The sequence below is a fragment of the Leptonotus elevatus genome, chromosome 16, assembly GCF_054856555.1.
Source record: "Leptonotus elevatus isolate MCC_2025b chromosome 16, RoL_Lele_1.0, whole genome shotgun sequence".
In the NCBI taxonomy this organism is placed as follows: domain Eukaryota; kingdom Metazoa; phylum Chordata; class Actinopteri; order Syngnathiformes; family Syngnathidae; genus Leptonotus; species Leptonotus elevatus.
In genome coordinates, this window is record NC_141254.1 from 16,836,463 (window position 1) to 16,853,342 (window position 16,880).

A 16,880-nucleotide genomic window follows, 5' to 3' on the forward strand; every position below is an offset into this window, starting at 1 on the left:
TCACAAATTGTATATCTTCTAATACAATAAAAAAATATATAGGTTTTCATCCTCTTGTTAGCAAGTGGGGGAACATTTTTCAACTAATAGAAATAGTTCAAAATAATTTTTGACGTCTATAGCCGACAATGGCAGTGAATGAGTTAAGAATAAAATATGGCACTTCCCGCAAAGGCTAGCAACTGTTTTCAAAATGGTCATCTCACGACATTTCCCTCGTGTTGAAATGCTGGTTTGTACTGGTCAAGAAATATGGAAGGACGAGGTAAATATGAAAAATCTTGTATCTCCGTCTTTTTCTCGCGCGCTTGCCTTGTGTTTTAAATATCACATTGATCGCTTTTTCTCAGTTCAATCGTAATCCGTGAGATTGACTTTTCATTTCAACGCTTCTTGAGCCAGTCCCGTTTCATCTCCCGCACGGAGTTGCCGTATTTCTTTTGGCTGCCTTGGAACATTCTTTTTTTTTTTTTTTTCACGGTGGAAGATTATCTAAAAGACTTCTTTTCCTCTTCTGTCTCAAAGAGTCAAAGAGCTTCTTGTGCTCCTTCCCGACTTTGAGCCAGACAACAGAGTGGTTGCCAGGTTGTCTTTTCTACTACACTCCACCTAGTGTGTGCACTGAATGCCCTGTTAGTGCTGTTAATTGTCAGGCTTTTAAAATACGACCGACCTCTGACCTCTTTCTAGGCGATTCAAAACAAAACGTCCACTATATAAAAGCGCTAGTCGATTCCACGCCGTGCTCTGGTGGTGCAATGCAAATCAAACACAACAGGTTTTGGCTTGTTTCACCACCAAGGATCAGTCAAGTATTTAGTTTCAGTCTCCCCTTCCCTCCTCTTTCTCTTCTTTGCATGAATGCGCGGAGCTGCTGGTCAGACCAGTTTTCTGCTCGCGCGTGTGGTCTAATTACTACATTGGCTCCGGGGAGTTTGCAAAATTCACAATCTGCATTTGAGCCCGTCCCGTCCACCCCCCCCCCCCCCCCCTGTCGTGTTTTATGGAAACAGACGTTGAAACCTCAACGTGGGATGCAGTGGGGATTTTGAACGTGCCTGACCTCAGCAGAGCAACGACAAGACAGCCTTCTACAGGTGAGCGTTACCTTTTAGTTACCTCAAACCCTTTTGCCTATTAAATGCCTTATTGTGACCTCCTAATTCTTTATGGAAGGCTCACAGAACACTTGATTAGGTATACCAGCATGCTCCTTGTTGACAGTCGTGTGTTGGATCTGATCTGCGCCTAAAAAAAACAAAAAATCTGATAATGATCTGTCACATGAGGAAGTTTGTAATATTTTGTAGCTTAATAAGCATTAGCTTTCAAAAAGACGCAATGCAGATAGACTCTAAAAAGAGGGTGGGTCAAAAATTGGACAGTCCCTGGTAATTTCTGTAGTCCTTCGTGAAATTTGATTATCTTTGTGTTGAATCAAAAGAAAACATTTGCTGTTACTTGAGAAAGCAATGATCAACACTTTTGCTAATTTCTGTTAGGTAAAAATTTTTTTTTTTTTAAATAATCTCAAACTCAACCCTCAAAATTGGGTTGTTTTGCATAAAATAACCCCTCAAAAATGGATCCGTTAAACAAAATAATAATAAAATAAATTTTTGGGCCCAAATTGGGACTGTTTTTTTACCCAACTGTTTTTAGATTGTATCATTTTTGGTGGTTGTTTTATTATATATATATATATATATATATATTGACCCAACTGGCTTTAGAGTGTTGGTACACAAGTAAATTTAATTATATACATCCCCCCCCCCCACCCCCGCAAAAAAATTCCATTCCATATCCATTTTAACCTTAAAAACTTGGGTCAAAATTAATAATCTAGACCCTTTTTTTTTTTAACCCAATCTCGGTTATTTTTGACCCAACTGTTTTTAGAGTGAACGTACACAAATTAATGAAATAACCCAACAACAAAAATTTGGGTTGGTTTGTGGAATATACATTTTGACCCAACTGTAATAACCCACAAAACAAAGCAATATTTTGGTTGTGGGTTGTTTTGTGGGTTTTTCATTTTTGACCCAACTTTTTGGGTTAAGTGAATAACCCACAACGCTGTAGTGTCGCAAACAAACCAGTAACTAAATGCAAATTAATGTTTGTGCTTTTTCTGCGCTGTCAATTTGAATAAAAGGGAAATCAATTTAAACATGTTTTTAATCAGATCCATCCACCAATTGACAAAAATAATTATCACCATATTAGTTAGTTGCAGCCCTATTACACATGAAACATTAACTGAGATCTAATAATAAACAAACACACACACACACAAAAATGATACGTTATAGTCTTCTATAAACACCTTACCAAAATACACTGCATGATCACAGTAGACTGGAACTCTAAAATAGATAACACACGCACACACGCACATGCGCACGCACGCACACACCAAGCCAGCGCTGCATACAGTAGTTCCCCCCCCCCCCCCCCCCTTTGGACTGGCTCCTCCATTACACTATAAATCTGCCTTGTCATCTCTGTTAAGTGATATTCCACAAATTGAATCGAGTCAAAACAATATCAAGGGAAGTTTACGCATTAGAGGAGAGCGCTGGAAAGCAGGCAGGGTGCGGCTCCAACAATGCAGTAAATGCACCGACAGTTTGTGGGAGGGCAAAGGCGGGCAGGTAAAAACACTCAGGAGCTTCCTTATCGTGGAAGCAGGAAGGCTTTCGTCCCTGCGTCAGAGGTATGGTCAGCTGGTTTGTCGCTTTGATCAAGAAATGTTTACGGGAAATTGGTCTTCAAAATCCCATGTAGGCATGAGGTCACTGTATTGTATTCAGTTGCAAAATTGGGGGGGGCAGATTGGACAGACGCGCCCGTCCGTGTATTGGCTCGTCGTATTGCTCAAGAAACATTCCGTGTGGTCAAATGATTAAATGAACATAATAACAACATGACTTTTACTTTTTATGTAAGTCTATTTTCGTTTTGTCAATATTTGTGTACAGCTCCATTGTTCATTGCTTATTTATTTATTTATTTATTTATTTATTTATTTATTTATTTATTTATTTATTTATTTATTTATTTAATTATTTATTTATTTATTTATTTATTATTATTATTTTTTTTAAGTCATGTGACGCTTTGAGATGCTCTATGGAGACAATAATGTTACTTTTGCTTTCATTGCGTTGAGCTAAAACAGGAAAAACCTGGACGTGAACGTTGTCGTATGGATTCAATTTTTTTTTTTTTTTTAAAAGCCTTCAGCAATGTATTCCAATATATCCAAAGTTAGACTCTCCAGATGTATGCACAATGCTCTTCTGCGGATACTAGGGCGGGAAAAAAAAAAGTCACTCTGTGTCATGTCCTTGTGCAGCTGTGAGTCTTCCGCTCGTGGACCATGTTCTCCTCCGTGACCCCCTACAAGAACCAGCACTACGCTGAGCTGAAGAAGGACTGCGTCAAGAGTAAGAAACTGTTTGAGGATCCCGAATTCCCCGCCATAGATGCGTCAGTGTATTATCGGAACCCGCCACCTGGCATTGTGCACTGGAAGCGTCCTGGGGTGAGTAGCGCTGTTTACTCTTGGGAAATTTTGGGAAGTCAAGAAGGAACAGATCCGACTTACTGGACAAGATTCCGCAGTTTGTTGGAGAATTGTATGTCATGGTGCTGGGTACGGCGTTATCGCTTATCAGTTATGACTCGCTGGCAGAATGTGCCCCACACAATAGAACATATTTGACTAAAAAGGGGGGGGGGAGGGGGGGGGGTTATGTGAAGCTGCCAGAGGGACCCAAAGCTAATCTCTTTTGAAGAGATTGCTGTAATGGTGTAAATACTGAGAGAAGACTATTTATTATTCTTATCTTTTTCTTAAAAATGTCTTTCAATAAATACGGCATTCTGATTAATATTGTGTTTGTGGAATATCCATCTCAGGGGCGGCGGCCATTTTGCCCACTTGCTGTTGACTGAAAATGACATCAATGTCACATGACCAAACTGAGAAAACAGGTGAGTCGCGATTGGTTGTTAGCTGAGTCCTGAGCAACGGGAAGTGACAAAATGGCCGCCCTGAGATGGACAAAAAACATTCCACAAACCCAATATTAATCCTAACGCCGTTTTTAAGACTGGCGGGGCTGCACAGAACACTTTGTCAAGAACAAAATTGGGTTGACTTCCCTTTGAAATAATGCTAATTGCAAACAGAAGCTAATCCATTTGAAAAAAAAAAAGCAAAGTTTAAGTGGTCACGCCAGACAAACGTAGCGGTTGCTAAACATCTCATCACATGGTTTAGCCGAATTGTGACACGCGTGGCGCCCATTGTGACTCGTCAAAAACATTTTCACATGATTCGTTCGCAACGTGACTTGTTTGTGTTGCAGGAAATAAGCAACGACCCTCACCTGTTTGTGGAGGGTGTCAGCGCGCATGACTTGAACCAAGGATCAGTGGGGAACTGTTGGTTTGTGGCCGCCTGCTCGTGTCTGGCACTGAAGCCCAACCTCTGGAAGAAGGTGAGCTTAATCGATGGGGTGAGCTGGGATATATGCGAGAATGTTCATGCGAGGACAGCAGGAATTCACCCGAGGCCGTTTGACTCATTCAAGTGAAGCTTAAGTTTCTCTGGCCATTTTTTTTATTTTTATTTATTTTTTATTTTTTTTACACTGCTGCCTCACTATAATAAGGAGATTCTCCAGGTATATGAAACAAAAAATACCAAAAGAAGTAATCCAAGCACTCGTCCTGTCACACATTGGTTATTGTCCAGCTATTTGGTCATCTGCTACAAAAAAATAATGTACAGAAATTGCAAGTAAGTTGTTCAAAATACGACCACTCGATTGGCCCAAAACTCAAAGTTCAATGCATAACAATAAACAATAAACTTTTCTTTAAAGCAATCTAACTGGAAGTAGTCCCATAACCTTGTAATGAAAGTCTTCTAAACATCAAAACATTGGTGCGAGTAAAAGATTTTCGATTATGTACGCAGGTCATACCTGACTGGAAGGAGCAGGAGTGGGACTCCAAACACCCGGAGGACTATGCCGGAATCTTTCACTTTCAGTTTTGGCTGTTTGGAGAATGGGTGGATGTGGTGGTGGATGATCGGCTTCCGACGATTAACGGGGAGCTCATCTACTGTCACTCCAAAAACAACAATGAATATTGGAGCGCCCTATTGGAGAAAGCCTACGCAAAGTGAGGCGGACACTTGTAATGTAACATTTTATAACTCAAAAACAATGGTGGACTGGAGCAAGTCAGCATCAAACAATACCCGCGAGACTCCTAATAATGGGTCAAAAATATCCCAAAATGGGTCCAGCTCAACTTTTTGGGTTATTCAATTAACCTGCAGGACTCCTAATAAGACACCTGTACACTCTGAGAACAGTTGGGTCAAAAATAATCCAAATTTTGACCAATTTAACTTTTTAGGTGATTCAATTAACCCAATAAGTTGGGTAAAATGAATAACCCAAAAAGCATCCCAGTTTTGGGGTTGCTTTATGGGTTATTAACCCCCCCCCCCTAATATTTTGAGTTATTTAACTCAACAACAAAGGGTCTGTTTATTTTTGACCCAGTCAATTGTGTTATTCCACTTGCCCAAAAAAGTTGGGTCAAATGAATAACCCCGCAAAACAACCCAACAAATTGGGTTGCTTTGTGGTTTATTTTTTCCTTCGACCCAATGTTTTGTATTGAATAACTCAAAAAAAAATTGGGTCAGTTCATTTTTGACCAAATTCAATTGGGTTATTCAATTAACCCAAAAAAGTTGGGTCGAATGAATAAATCACATACATTTTTTTGCTGGATTATTAATTAAAACAATTTAATAACTCCATTTTTGTTTTATTTTTGACCCAATAGTTTTGACAGTACACAGTATCCAATTTATAGTCCCTATAATCTCCTTTGTGTGTGTTTTTGAACTTTGCCCGGCAACAAGTAGCAGTTGTCCCATTGATAAAATGCAGCTGATAGTGAAAATACAACATAAGGGCCTAATCGGGCCTTACGCTGCGTGTCCAGGTTGTCTGGCTGCTATGAATCACTGGTGGGGGGCAACACCGGAGATGCTGTGGTGGACTTCAGTGGCGCCGTGGCCGAGGCCATCAATCTGGAAGCCGAGGCTTACTATAAAGACCAGAAGAAAATGGACCATCTCTTTGCAGATCTACTCAAGGTGTACGACCGCGGCGGAATCATCAGTTGCTCCATTAAGGTGTGTGGGACGTCCTCGGGTTTGAGTAGTCTACATTGAAAATAAATGTTCCTTACATGTGAGCTCTTTCTGTTTTCTTCTTATTAGGCACAACCTCATGAAATTGAGTCCAGGATGGCCAACGGGCTGGTGAAAGGTCACGCCTACTCGGTGACAGCGGTGAACAGCGTGCGGCTGGGTCACGGGCTGATAGCTTACTTCAAGAACGAGACCATCCCCATGATTCGCATGAGGAACCCGTGGGGCAAGACTGAGTGGAATGGATCCTGGAGTGACAGGTGTGACCCCCAAGCATGCATCCAAATCCAAGCATCCATTTTTCAGTCAATATTAAGTCAACTATAAACAATCACGGGTGGGGGGGGGGGGGGGGGTGTTACATGACCGGGGGGGAGACGATGGAGAGCATAGCATCTCCGCACAGGAGTGCCTGACCTGAGATTTGAACCGTGTGGCGGAAGTGCTAACCACTAGTCTACCGTGCTGCATATTTAGTCATTTGGTGGCAAGGCAAACCCAATCAAGAGGCTTGTAGACTTTGAATTAAAGAAATGGAGAGTTGAATTTGTGATTTTTTTAAAAATAAAAAATATATTTCTTAAATATTTACCACCAAACATTTTGTGTATATATATATATATATATATATATATATATTTTTTTTTTCTTCAGATCAAATTGTAACAGGTTCTAATTACAATCAGTAGTTAGTACTTCTGACTCGGAGTTCTGACCTTCAGGTTTGGAAATTCATCTTTGAACTTCCTGTGCTTACTTTGTTTAGTTTTGTGACTGACTGGCAAGTCAGCTGGGCGAAGCTCCAATTCTAATGAGGATATGCGCTATAGAAAATGGATGGATTGGGTTTAAAATAACCCAAATGGGTTATAAAAAAAAAAAGAAGAACTTTTGGGTTAAATAAAGAAGCCAATGAGTTAAATAAATAACCCCAAAAGTTGGGTCAAGTGAATAACACACAAAACCACCCAATCTCGTTTTGTATAAAACAACCCAATTTGTTAGTTTTTTTTTACTAAAATTACAAAAATCAAGTGCATTTTTGGGGGTTTGTTTTGTGGCTTGACCCACCGACTTTTTGGGTTAAATAGTTAACCCAGAAAGTTGGGTCGTATCATTTGGGTTATTTTTAGCCAAACTAATTTTAAAGTGTTCACTAAAAAATAAAATAAAATGCATTTTTGGGGGTTGTTTCGTGCTTGACCCAACTTTTTTGGGTTAAACAAAAAAAAAAAAACAGTAGATGGGTTTGACCCAACAGTTTTTTGAGTGAATGAACTTCCTACTAACATTCATTAAAATCAGAAAACAAAGTGATATTTTAACGGGGGGCGGGGGGGGGGGTGTTCACTTTCTATATTAGCGTAATCGTCTCTCTTTCAACCATCCTATCAGCTCCGAGGAATGGTCAAAGGTTGGCGACACCGAAAGAGGCAACCTCGGCATCACGGTGGAGGACGATGGAGAGTTCTGGTAAGCAATCAATTCACCACATTGCAAACAATCCTTTTTTTTTTTTAGTGACCCACATCCCCCTTCAATCATTTCAACTGGACCTTCCGCAGGATGTCCTTCACTGACTGGTGCAAGCACTTTACGGACGCCGACGTGTGTCGCCTCATCAATACGTCGGTGATCAGCATCCACAAGACCTGGCATGAGATCGTCCACTTTGGAAGCTGGACCAAGCACGCCGAGCCTCTCTTGAACCGCTGCGGTGGTTGTGCCAACCACAAGCCGACCTTTCTGCAGAACCCACAGGTACGTCGCATCGAGAGCATTTTCTAATATTTGAACAAGTGCGCGCGTGTGCTGCTGTTCTGACTGCTTTCCATCGTCTTTCCGTAGTTTGTGTTCGACGTCACAAAGGAGGCCGACGAGGTGCTCGTCTCCTTACAACAAAGAGATATGAAGATCCACAGGAAATTTGGTCAAGGGGAAAATCTAACAATTGGCTTCGGTATCTTCAAGGTAAAAAAAAAACAAAAAAACAAAGTTAAATAATGCAAGTATTCTAAAATAAAGTAAAACTACTCAAACATAATGGAGAAGGAACATAGCAGCTGTCAACTAGTGGTTGTTATAGGAATGGACTCAAATTCCCTTTTTTTTTTCTCCTTCTCTGAGTTTAACAGAGGAGCGAGGGAGCAAAACGAGAGACTGAAAACACATAGATGCCTTTTGTTCTGCATTTTCCTTAAAAAAAAAAAAAAAGTGCCAGCAAGTACTGGTTAGCTCCAAGAACAGCTCACTTGTGGTGGGACATTGTGACCTACTAAGAAGTATTAAAACAGAAGATGAATACTAATAGATATATATTTTTTAAGCTTTATGTTATATATTCTTTATTTTGTTTAAAAATAATGGGGAAAATTTGTTTTTATTTACCCAAACATTTCCAAAAGGTCATTTTATAGCTGTACATTTATTACCTTCAGACCATTTGGCTCATGGTTATCATACCGTCATAATCTAATATTGGCCCGTGCCTAGTAATGTATGGCGTATTTATATTCAGTAAAATTCATGTTCCAGTAGTCCTTGTGGTGTGCGTTAAGATTTTAAAATTTTAAATGACTAATTGAAATTTAAAAGCATTCACACACGAGCTGCATTTTGAAAAGACATCGCTAGGGGGCAGCAAATTATCAAGCAATGCTTCGCATAAGGGCTCATTGTGCAAAACAAGCAATTCAATGTGCAGTCCAAGATTAAATATTTTTGCCATATAAAAAGGTTATAAAAAAAAAAAAAAGAAAGAAAAGAAAACTGTTGAGACACTGATTGTTTTCTTGGCATGCTTGATAACAATGCCTCTTGGGTTCACGTCTGGGATGTGTGCACATACGCCAAAATATAATTTGTTTTGGGAAGAGAGACGGCTCATTTGCTCACATTTTGGCATTGGCCAAAGAATGAACAAGTGGTTTTAATGACCCCTATTAAGTTTATCAAATCATATCAGGCCTTTTTTTTCCCACCAAGGTATTAAATCATACCAAAGACTGCAATCATTTAAGTTGATTGTTTCAAGCTGAGGAAACAGCAGACAGTAACACAACTAACATTCCGTTTTACTTTGTATTTTTTTTTAGGGTTTAAAACACACGCTTTCTCACAAAAGGTTTCTGCACAGGCTCACATGACGTTTTCTCGCATACGTTTGTGCCAAACCTTGTCCTGTAATGCAATTGGACTTGACATCTGGCCACGTTCAAGCACACATCATTCACTCTTATCGTGCCGATTGCGGACGCTTGTGAACGTTCCGGACAGCATTTGAGGTCTGCGCCACGATCAACATGTCATTTTAACAAGCTGCCGTCTGCACATGGCCAACTGGAAACAATCCGTTTATCCTTTGTTATCTCGGTTTCTTCCTTTGTGAGATGACAGTGATAACATGGCGGGAAAATGATGAACGCCATGTTTTCGTTTGAATTTGAATTCGTATGTCGGCGATATGGATGGATGACAGGACTTTGGTTAGTGCTTCCGCGCTGTCTTACAATTTGCCGGTGGTCAATGCCATGCTGGGGCTTGTCTTTCCATGACAGCCCATCTGGCTCCTTCCCCTTACTGGGCTTCTGCTGCCTGAGGCTACCACTAAGCAGGACTTAGGGTGGAACTTTCTTGTCTTGTTATATATATCGAAACTATTAGAAGTTTTTTTCTACTGTTGAGTTATTAACATTGTTTTTCAGTTTCAATTTATATTTTAGCCGTTTTGGATTTAGTTATAGCTGTGTAGCTCAATGAATAGTATGGTCTATTATATTCTTATCTGTCTCTTTCGCCTGAGAAGAAAAGGGCAACAAGTTCTTTTTACTGTTATCTAGAAGGGAGTGTAGTCTGGTACCGGTCTCAGTCGGAAGAGGGGAGGGACAGGCTGATGTATTATTGTTTTTCTCTAATCTGATTTATACCTATGGGAACTTGCTGATGGGAGGAGACTTTTCGTATTCACCCACTTTTCAATAAATAATGATGTGCAGGAGGAGGAGAGCACACAATCTGAACAGAACACGGTTTGAGTGTCTTCATTTGTGTGACCAGAAGCTTCTGTTATAATGATACCTTTGCAAAGGGACTTCTTCACCAGAATCTCACCATTCAGTTAATTGAACACGCAAAGAGTAGAATACAAATATTGTCTACTCTAACACTACTGTTTATCTATCTCAGGTGGAACTGAACAGAAAATACAGGCTCCACGACATCCTGACCCAGAAGGTGGCGGCGACGTCGACGTACATCAATGCCCGCACGGTCTTCATGAGGTGCACGCTGCAGCAGGGCCGCTACGTCATCCTGCCCACCACCTTCAAGCCACAAACTCTGGGCGACTACATGATACGACTCTTCACTGACGTGGACTCGGGCTGCAGGTACCGTCGTCTCTGTGGCGTCAAAACAAGCGAACAAAAACACAGCGCTGATGGAGATCTGTGCTCTGCTGACTTTTTGCTAGTTAGCGTTCTGCATTTTTACCTCATCTGGGATGTCGTATCCATTTCCCGTTCTTCCAGGGAGCTGAGCGATGATAAGCCGAAGGTGAGATGCTGTAGTTCCTTCCTGGGATACCCACAAGTCGTGACCCACGTCTACATCCACGCTGCGGAGGGGCTGCAGAACCAGGACAGTTCGGGAGGTGAGTCGCTTGCTTTTAAATTGACGGAATACCCTGAAACTGGCACGGCATTTTCGTTGCGGTCGTTTACCTTCCCCCCGTGCTTCCCCGCAGGCGCAGACCCGTACGTGATTATAAGCTGCGAGGGTCGATCCGTGAGATCGACAATCCAGAAGGACACTTTGACACCAGAGTTTGAAATGAGTGGTATTTTCTACAGGAAGAAGCCCAGGAAGCCTTTAACAGTACAGGTAAGACGTTTGTTTACATTCTCAAAACTGTCAATTATTGCTGTTTGCTGTACTTTTTTTTTTTTTTTATAAAGAGCTCAGTATTGTTCATTCGGAAATGTCATCATCATTGCTCTTTATTTTATTATTATTTATTTTTTATTTTTTTTTGTGTGTGGGTGAGTATGTGTATGTGCGTGCGTGTATTTGTATTTGCTGTTTGCTGTACTTAATGTAAGTAAGTAAAACTCTTTGGCATATTATTTCATCTCCGAAAAGGGGGGCGCTGCAAAAAACGTTTGGGAACCACTAGCCTAAGGGAAATCTGCTTAGCATGATGCTAACAAACAATTCAAAAATAACCATCAACAGGCTAATGAATGGCATCAGTGGCATATTACTATTAAACATTTTCCGTTTCTCAAAACTGCCTGCCCGACACCAGATCTGGAACAGCAATGCGGTGCAGGACCAGTTCCTGGGCCAAGTGGTGCTGTCAGGTTCAGCAAAGGACACCGCCGATCCGCAGAGGCTTCGGCTGAGGAAACAAGGCCGCAACATGGCCGACGAGATGCCCGGCAGCGTCAGTCTGAGAATAATCACTTCCACTCAGCTCACCGCCATTTGAGGATCTGTGCGCAACTGTGAAACGACGACAGCAGCAAAAAGGCCAACGCTTTTTATGATTTGCATACGTAAAGCAAGGCAATGCTGGACAGTGTGAATGTCTTTTTTGTTTTTTTTACCTTCATTGTATCTTTCTATGAGTAACTTATACAATTTCTAATGAACTGTTTTACACTTATAATCAGTTTTTTGTCACTCATAAATAAGAAACAATAAAAAAAAATTTTTTTAATTCTTACTCGCACTGCATCATATTGAGAGGTGTTTCTAATATGCTGGTTACTTTATGAGGGTCAAAATATTAACTCATTCACTGCCATTGACGGCTATAGTTGTAAAAAAATATATATTTTAACTATTTCTATTAGTTTACAAAAAATCCACTTATGCTAACAAGAGTATGAAAACCTAGAATTTTTGTGTGTGTAAATTTAGAACAGAAATAAAATTGTGATTAATTGTTAGTTAACTAGTGAAGACGTGATTAATTACAACGGGCCTAAAAAAAATAAAAATAAAAATAAGGGGCGTTTAATCATAATTTATCGCATGATAATTTTATATGTGTTATAAATGTACAATAAAAAATTCTAGGTTTTCATAAAAAAAATGTTAAACTAATAGAAATAGTTCACATGAATTTTTGACGTCTATAGTCGTCAATGGCAGTGAATGAGTTAAAAACAGCTCCAAGTATGATGCATTAATAGCCGATTAAAATGTGACAGTGTCAATCACAATTGAGTATTATCTTTGTTTATACAGCTCTTGTATTGGATTATATCGTGCAGGCGTACCTAATGAAGTGTCCACTAAGTGTGTAACTTGCAAAATATTAAAACACAATTTATGTATAAATCTATTTTCCATTTTCATGATTTACCACAATAGCAAAATTCCACGAATTTTCATGTTCAAACTTGCACCTTGAATGCAGCTCACCATAGCATGATGCAATACAGCAACTCTTTTTATTTCAGTCCAGTTCCCAAACTGCGATTTTTTGTCCTTTTTTTTTTTTTTTTTTACACTCAAGACACAGCCATGCACAATTCAAAGTTCAAAAAGTCTATTGCTTCGACCACAATTAAAAATAGTTTATCCAAAACCTCAGGTCACCGTCGTGCTCCCCCCCCCCCCACGCACCCCCGCCCCCCAGTCCTTTCTCAAATGCTGAGGTATGCCGGATGAATCAGCAGTTTTACAAAGCTTGACAATAATAAGAGTAGTAATAATGATAATAATTTAAAAAGTAACATTTTTTGTCTTGGTTCCATTCTCTTGATACACATTAATAGAGGAATTTTCACACCACATGTACAGATTGACACATTCAGAAGATAAGGAATGTACAGGGGGCAACAGCGGAAAGGGGGGAGGCGGCACATTTGAGGCGTCTCCGCCTCTTGTGTTCACAGTTCGCACCTGTACGTGGGCGTCGCTGGGACCAAGCGTCCTCACAGGCCAGCCACACCCATCGCACGCATACACACTCATCAGTTCACTGTCCACGTGAAGGAGTGTCCCGTGGAAAGGGGCCCAAAATGGAACCTCTGTAGCGCATGTTCTTCTTTTGTTCCATTTGCGGAGTGCAAAACATTGACCGATACTTACCATAAAGCAACTGAAAATGTCTTATTTTTAAGTTACATCATTTAAAAAAAAAAAGGGGGGGTTGGTGTGGGTAGAGGGGATGTTTCCCTCTTTCATATTTACATACATACATACATACTGTACATACATTAGATATAAAAAGTGTACACACCCCTGTTCAAATGATAGTTTTTTTTTGTGGTATAAAAAAAAGAATTCAAATGTTTTTCCACCTTTATGACCTATAACGTATACAACAAGGGGGGGGGGGAAGTAAAAATTAATGCTTGCATAAGTGTGCACACCCTATTATAACTGGTAATGTGACTGTGTTTAAAATTGACCAAACATCCAAAATCATGTTACATGTGAATCAATGTGCCCCTGATTAAGCCCAAATAAATCTCGGATGTTCTAGTAGGCTTGATATGTTCTTTGCTTGCAGAAGCATGGAGGTTTTGGTGCAACCACTTACCGGTATTCCTGAACCGGAGTTTGTGAGAGTTCAAGAATGATTTAGTAAAATTTGGGATTCAAGTTTTTGTTGTTAGGGATGGGCGAGTACTGCTACCAGGTATCGGTATCAGGCCAATACCTGTCTTTATTTTCAAGAACAGCGGCCGCTCTTTTGTGGCTGTTTTACGCATAAGAATTAAAAATTGCCATTAACTTCATGCATATTTAAGGAAAAATGCTATATTCAGATGTATAGGTCTTTCTTTAAAAAAATATTTTTTTCTGTATGTATCAAGTATACTACTGGTATCGGTACTTGGTATCGGTATCTACTCGTGAGTTCAGTACTGATACTGGTATCTGTCGTAAAAAAAAAAAGTGGTATCGAACATCCCTTGTTTTGTTTTTTGTTGTTGTTGTAACAGGGGTCCTAGTCAAGGTGGAGGGAATTATACACGGTTGGAATTATTTGGGTTAGGACATAACCTTCCGCCGTCTGCTAAGACAGCAAAAAAAAAAAAACATGTCAGGAAAATCCTGCTAAAACATCTGAGATGTATTTAGAGTTAATCAGAAGCTTTAAATGGTGGTATATTGACTCCCATGTAACATGACTTCACATGCCATTATGAACACAATCACACTCCCAATAGGGTGTGCAAACTTATGCAAACACCCATTTCCCTTCCCAATAATTTTTTTGCGTCAATCCAGTTGTATAGGTGTAAAACCATTTATCTTGATACTTCGTATCACAAAAACCTTCCATTTAAATGGGGGTGTGTAGACTTTTTATATACATCGCACGTATCCTAACAATCTTAACTTAAGTGAATGAGGAGATACAGTGTATTATAGTTGGTTGTTTGACATGCATGACTTCCTGTGTCACATCACTCCCGCTTGTGGACTGTTGCTGTACAATGGAGGTACAAAATGTGGCTGAGCAGCTTCCCGCGCACCTCGATGTCACGGTGGAGGATTGGACTCGCGCAGACTGAGGTAGCCCTCGGACACTCGCAGTTTAATAGGATGAAAGGATGTCGGTAGGAAGACGAGAGCGCGCGCGCACGCACGCACGCACACACACAGGGCGGTGTAGCTACATGGGGATAAGTTGCGCTGTTGCGATGATAAAAGTTACACAATTGATCATCTATAGCAAATTAATAATTTAAGGTGACCCTTTATTTTTGGTTTAAGAAATGTGTGTCTTCACACAAGAGTGTCTTCACTCTTATTATGTTTGACAGTCCAATGACAACTTGATGTGACTTAAAAGCATTTTCATAGTCAGACACAGCGGGGGGGGGGAAACATTTAAAATCCTGGACGGATAACTGATGCCACATCTACAAAGCATAAATTATCATATGAAAAGCTAATGTAAGACACAAAATAATAATAAAAAAAAGAAGCACTATTAAGCCCAAGAGGAGGAAGGCGGTTGTATAAAATTGAAATATCCAATATTAAAATGATACATTCAGTATAGAAGGAGGAAGAGGCCAGATTTTTTGGTATTTAGTCCAAAGGATGATCATAACTATTCTGCAATGATTAAAAAAAACAAAAAAAACATTACTTATTAATTTTGGAATTATCTTCAAAGATCTCTTGATACATTTTATATGTTTCATTGCAACATTTATTCCTAATATTTGCTTGGTCTTTTTTTATTTTATTTTTTAATTTTTTTACCAATAATGCACGGGGTAAAATGCATTTAAAAGGGAATTTTGTTTACATTTTAAGCAGGATTAAGTTACACTAATATTCAGAAACAACGTATAAAATGCATGCAAATAAAATATTTTGCTGACATGTTTTAAAATAATCAATGAAATATTATAAATATTATATCAAACTGGCACATTTGCAACTAAGAAGGGCTGAGTAACAACCACAAATGTTAATAGGAGTCTAAGAGCATATACGGGATTCAAGGTTAAATACATCCTTATGCCATATTCGATATTAAATATTTGTCGGATTGAAAATGGAGTCAGATTCGGGCCAAATCTGTTGAAAAATTGTCAAACTGAGAAATAAGAGCAATGCTAAGCTAAAACAAAGCAAGAATGCGCAAATCCACCTTTGGTCAGGTTAAATTAATCATGGCTTTCCCCTTGTAACTTCACTGGTGCACACGCGCGCGCGCGCGCACGCACGCACACACAGCCACCACCAACTCCTCCAGTCATACGAACACAGTTTGGGTCCAAGCGTGACTTTGATAGGACGCTGCCAGGCATGACGTGTAGGAAGAGGAAACTCTACCAAAAGCTCTTCTTTGAGGGTTTTGTCCCCCTCTTTTTTGGTTTGGAAGCAGTTTGTCCCCACCCCACAGAACCTAAACAGATGTGCACGCACGCACGCACGCACGCACGCACGCACGCACGCACGCACGCACGCACACACACACATTAGCGACAGACTGCTCTACATGTACAGAGTGCCGAAGACGTAAACAAAAAGGTCCTTTTAGCAGCACGGTGCCGAGAGGCTGCAAGGCCGCCGTTCGTACTGTACGTATGGGTGGGCTGGGGGCGCTGGTGGTGGAGGTGGGGGGGTGAAGGCTTTTGAAAAGGGAGTCACAGAGCTCCACCCACAGCCCCCCCCCCCTTTTTTTTTCTTTTGAGCACTTTGTGTTGTCACATCACCCAGCCAGCAAATATCAGAAGCACCCTTCCACCGTCATGAACGCAGTGCTCAGGCCTTGGGTGAGGACGGAGGGCGCCCCCTAGCGACTGCTGTTCTTTATGGCTTCCTTGGCAGCTACAATCAGAGGCGTCAAGCTGGACAGAGGCTTGGCCAGCTTGAGGAATGAATGCTGCACAGAGAAAAAGGCAAAATGAAGATGAGGACAGCAGACAAGAGTGTCAAGCATGACCCTAACAAGCCGGCATTATGCAACCAAATTTTACTTCCACATTTTGAACAAGGTTCACACACATTTTTGTTAAGTCAAATCGAACCCTTTGTGAGATCAAATTGATTTTCTTTACCCCCACATATGATTGATAAACTTACTTTTATCATAAGCAGTCATAAGCAAACCAAAGGCATGTTTGGAGCCCCTTGGTGA

The 16,880-nt window shown here is 40.3% G+C and overlaps 2 protein-coding genes across 6 annotated transcripts in view; one reads left to right on the forward strand and one right to left on the reverse strand.

Annotated features, from left to right (window-relative positions):
• Positions 1–248: 248 nt before the first annotated feature.
• On the forward strand, positions 249–12,598 carry LOC147161046 (calpain-5-like). Of its 2 annotated transcripts, XM_086058016.1 has the most exons (14): positions 249–265; positions 1,014–1,097; positions 3,365–3,553; positions 4,383–4,514; positions 4,997–5,205; positions 6,046–6,238; positions 6,326–6,516; positions 7,652–7,729; positions 7,822–8,017; positions 8,105–8,227; positions 10,442–10,644; positions 10,786–10,907; positions 11,001–11,137; positions 11,562–12,598. In XM_086058016.1, exons 3-14 carry the CDS (start codon positions 3,389–3,391, stop codon positions 11,742–11,744), a joined length of 1,932 nt encoding a protein of 643 aa, XP_085914142.1. In that variant the 5' UTR covers positions 249–265; positions 1,014–1,097; positions 3,365–3,388; the 3' UTR covers positions 11,745–12,598. The 2 variants fall into 2 exon arrangements, with proteins under 2 accessions (XP_085914142.1, XP_085914143.1); XM_086058017.1 differs by lacking the exons at positions 249–265; positions 1,014–1,097 and adding an exon at positions 2,577–2,722.
• A 97-nt stretch (positions 12,599–12,695) lies between these two features.
• Positions 12,696–16,880, reverse strand: part of LOC147161047 (serine/threonine-protein kinase PAK 3) — a 30,430-nt gene continuing 26,245 nt past the window's right edge. For all 4 annotated transcript variants that reach the window (XM_086058019.1, XM_086058021.1, XM_086058018.1 and 1 more), the window contains one exon: positions 12,696–16,625. In XM_086058019.1, coding sequence (XP_085914145.1) covers positions 16,536–16,625 — 90 coding nt within the window. In that variant the 3' untranslated portion in view covers positions 12,696–16,535. The remainder of the gene's footprint in view (positions 16,626–16,880) is intronic.

Coding starts and splice junctions, on each gene's coding strand:
- LOC147161046 (XM_086058016.1), top strand. CDS start 3,389: ATGTTCTCCTCCGTGACCCCCTACAAGAACCAGCACTACGCTGAGCTG. Junction 10,645..10,785: donor GACGTGGACTCGGGCTGCAG/GTACCGTCGTCT, acceptor CCGTTCTTCCAG/GGAGCTGAGCGATGATAAGC. Junction 10,908..11,000: donor GAACCAGGACAGTTCGGGAG/GTGAGTCGCTTG, acceptor GCTTCCCCGCAG/GCGCAGACCCGTACGTGATT.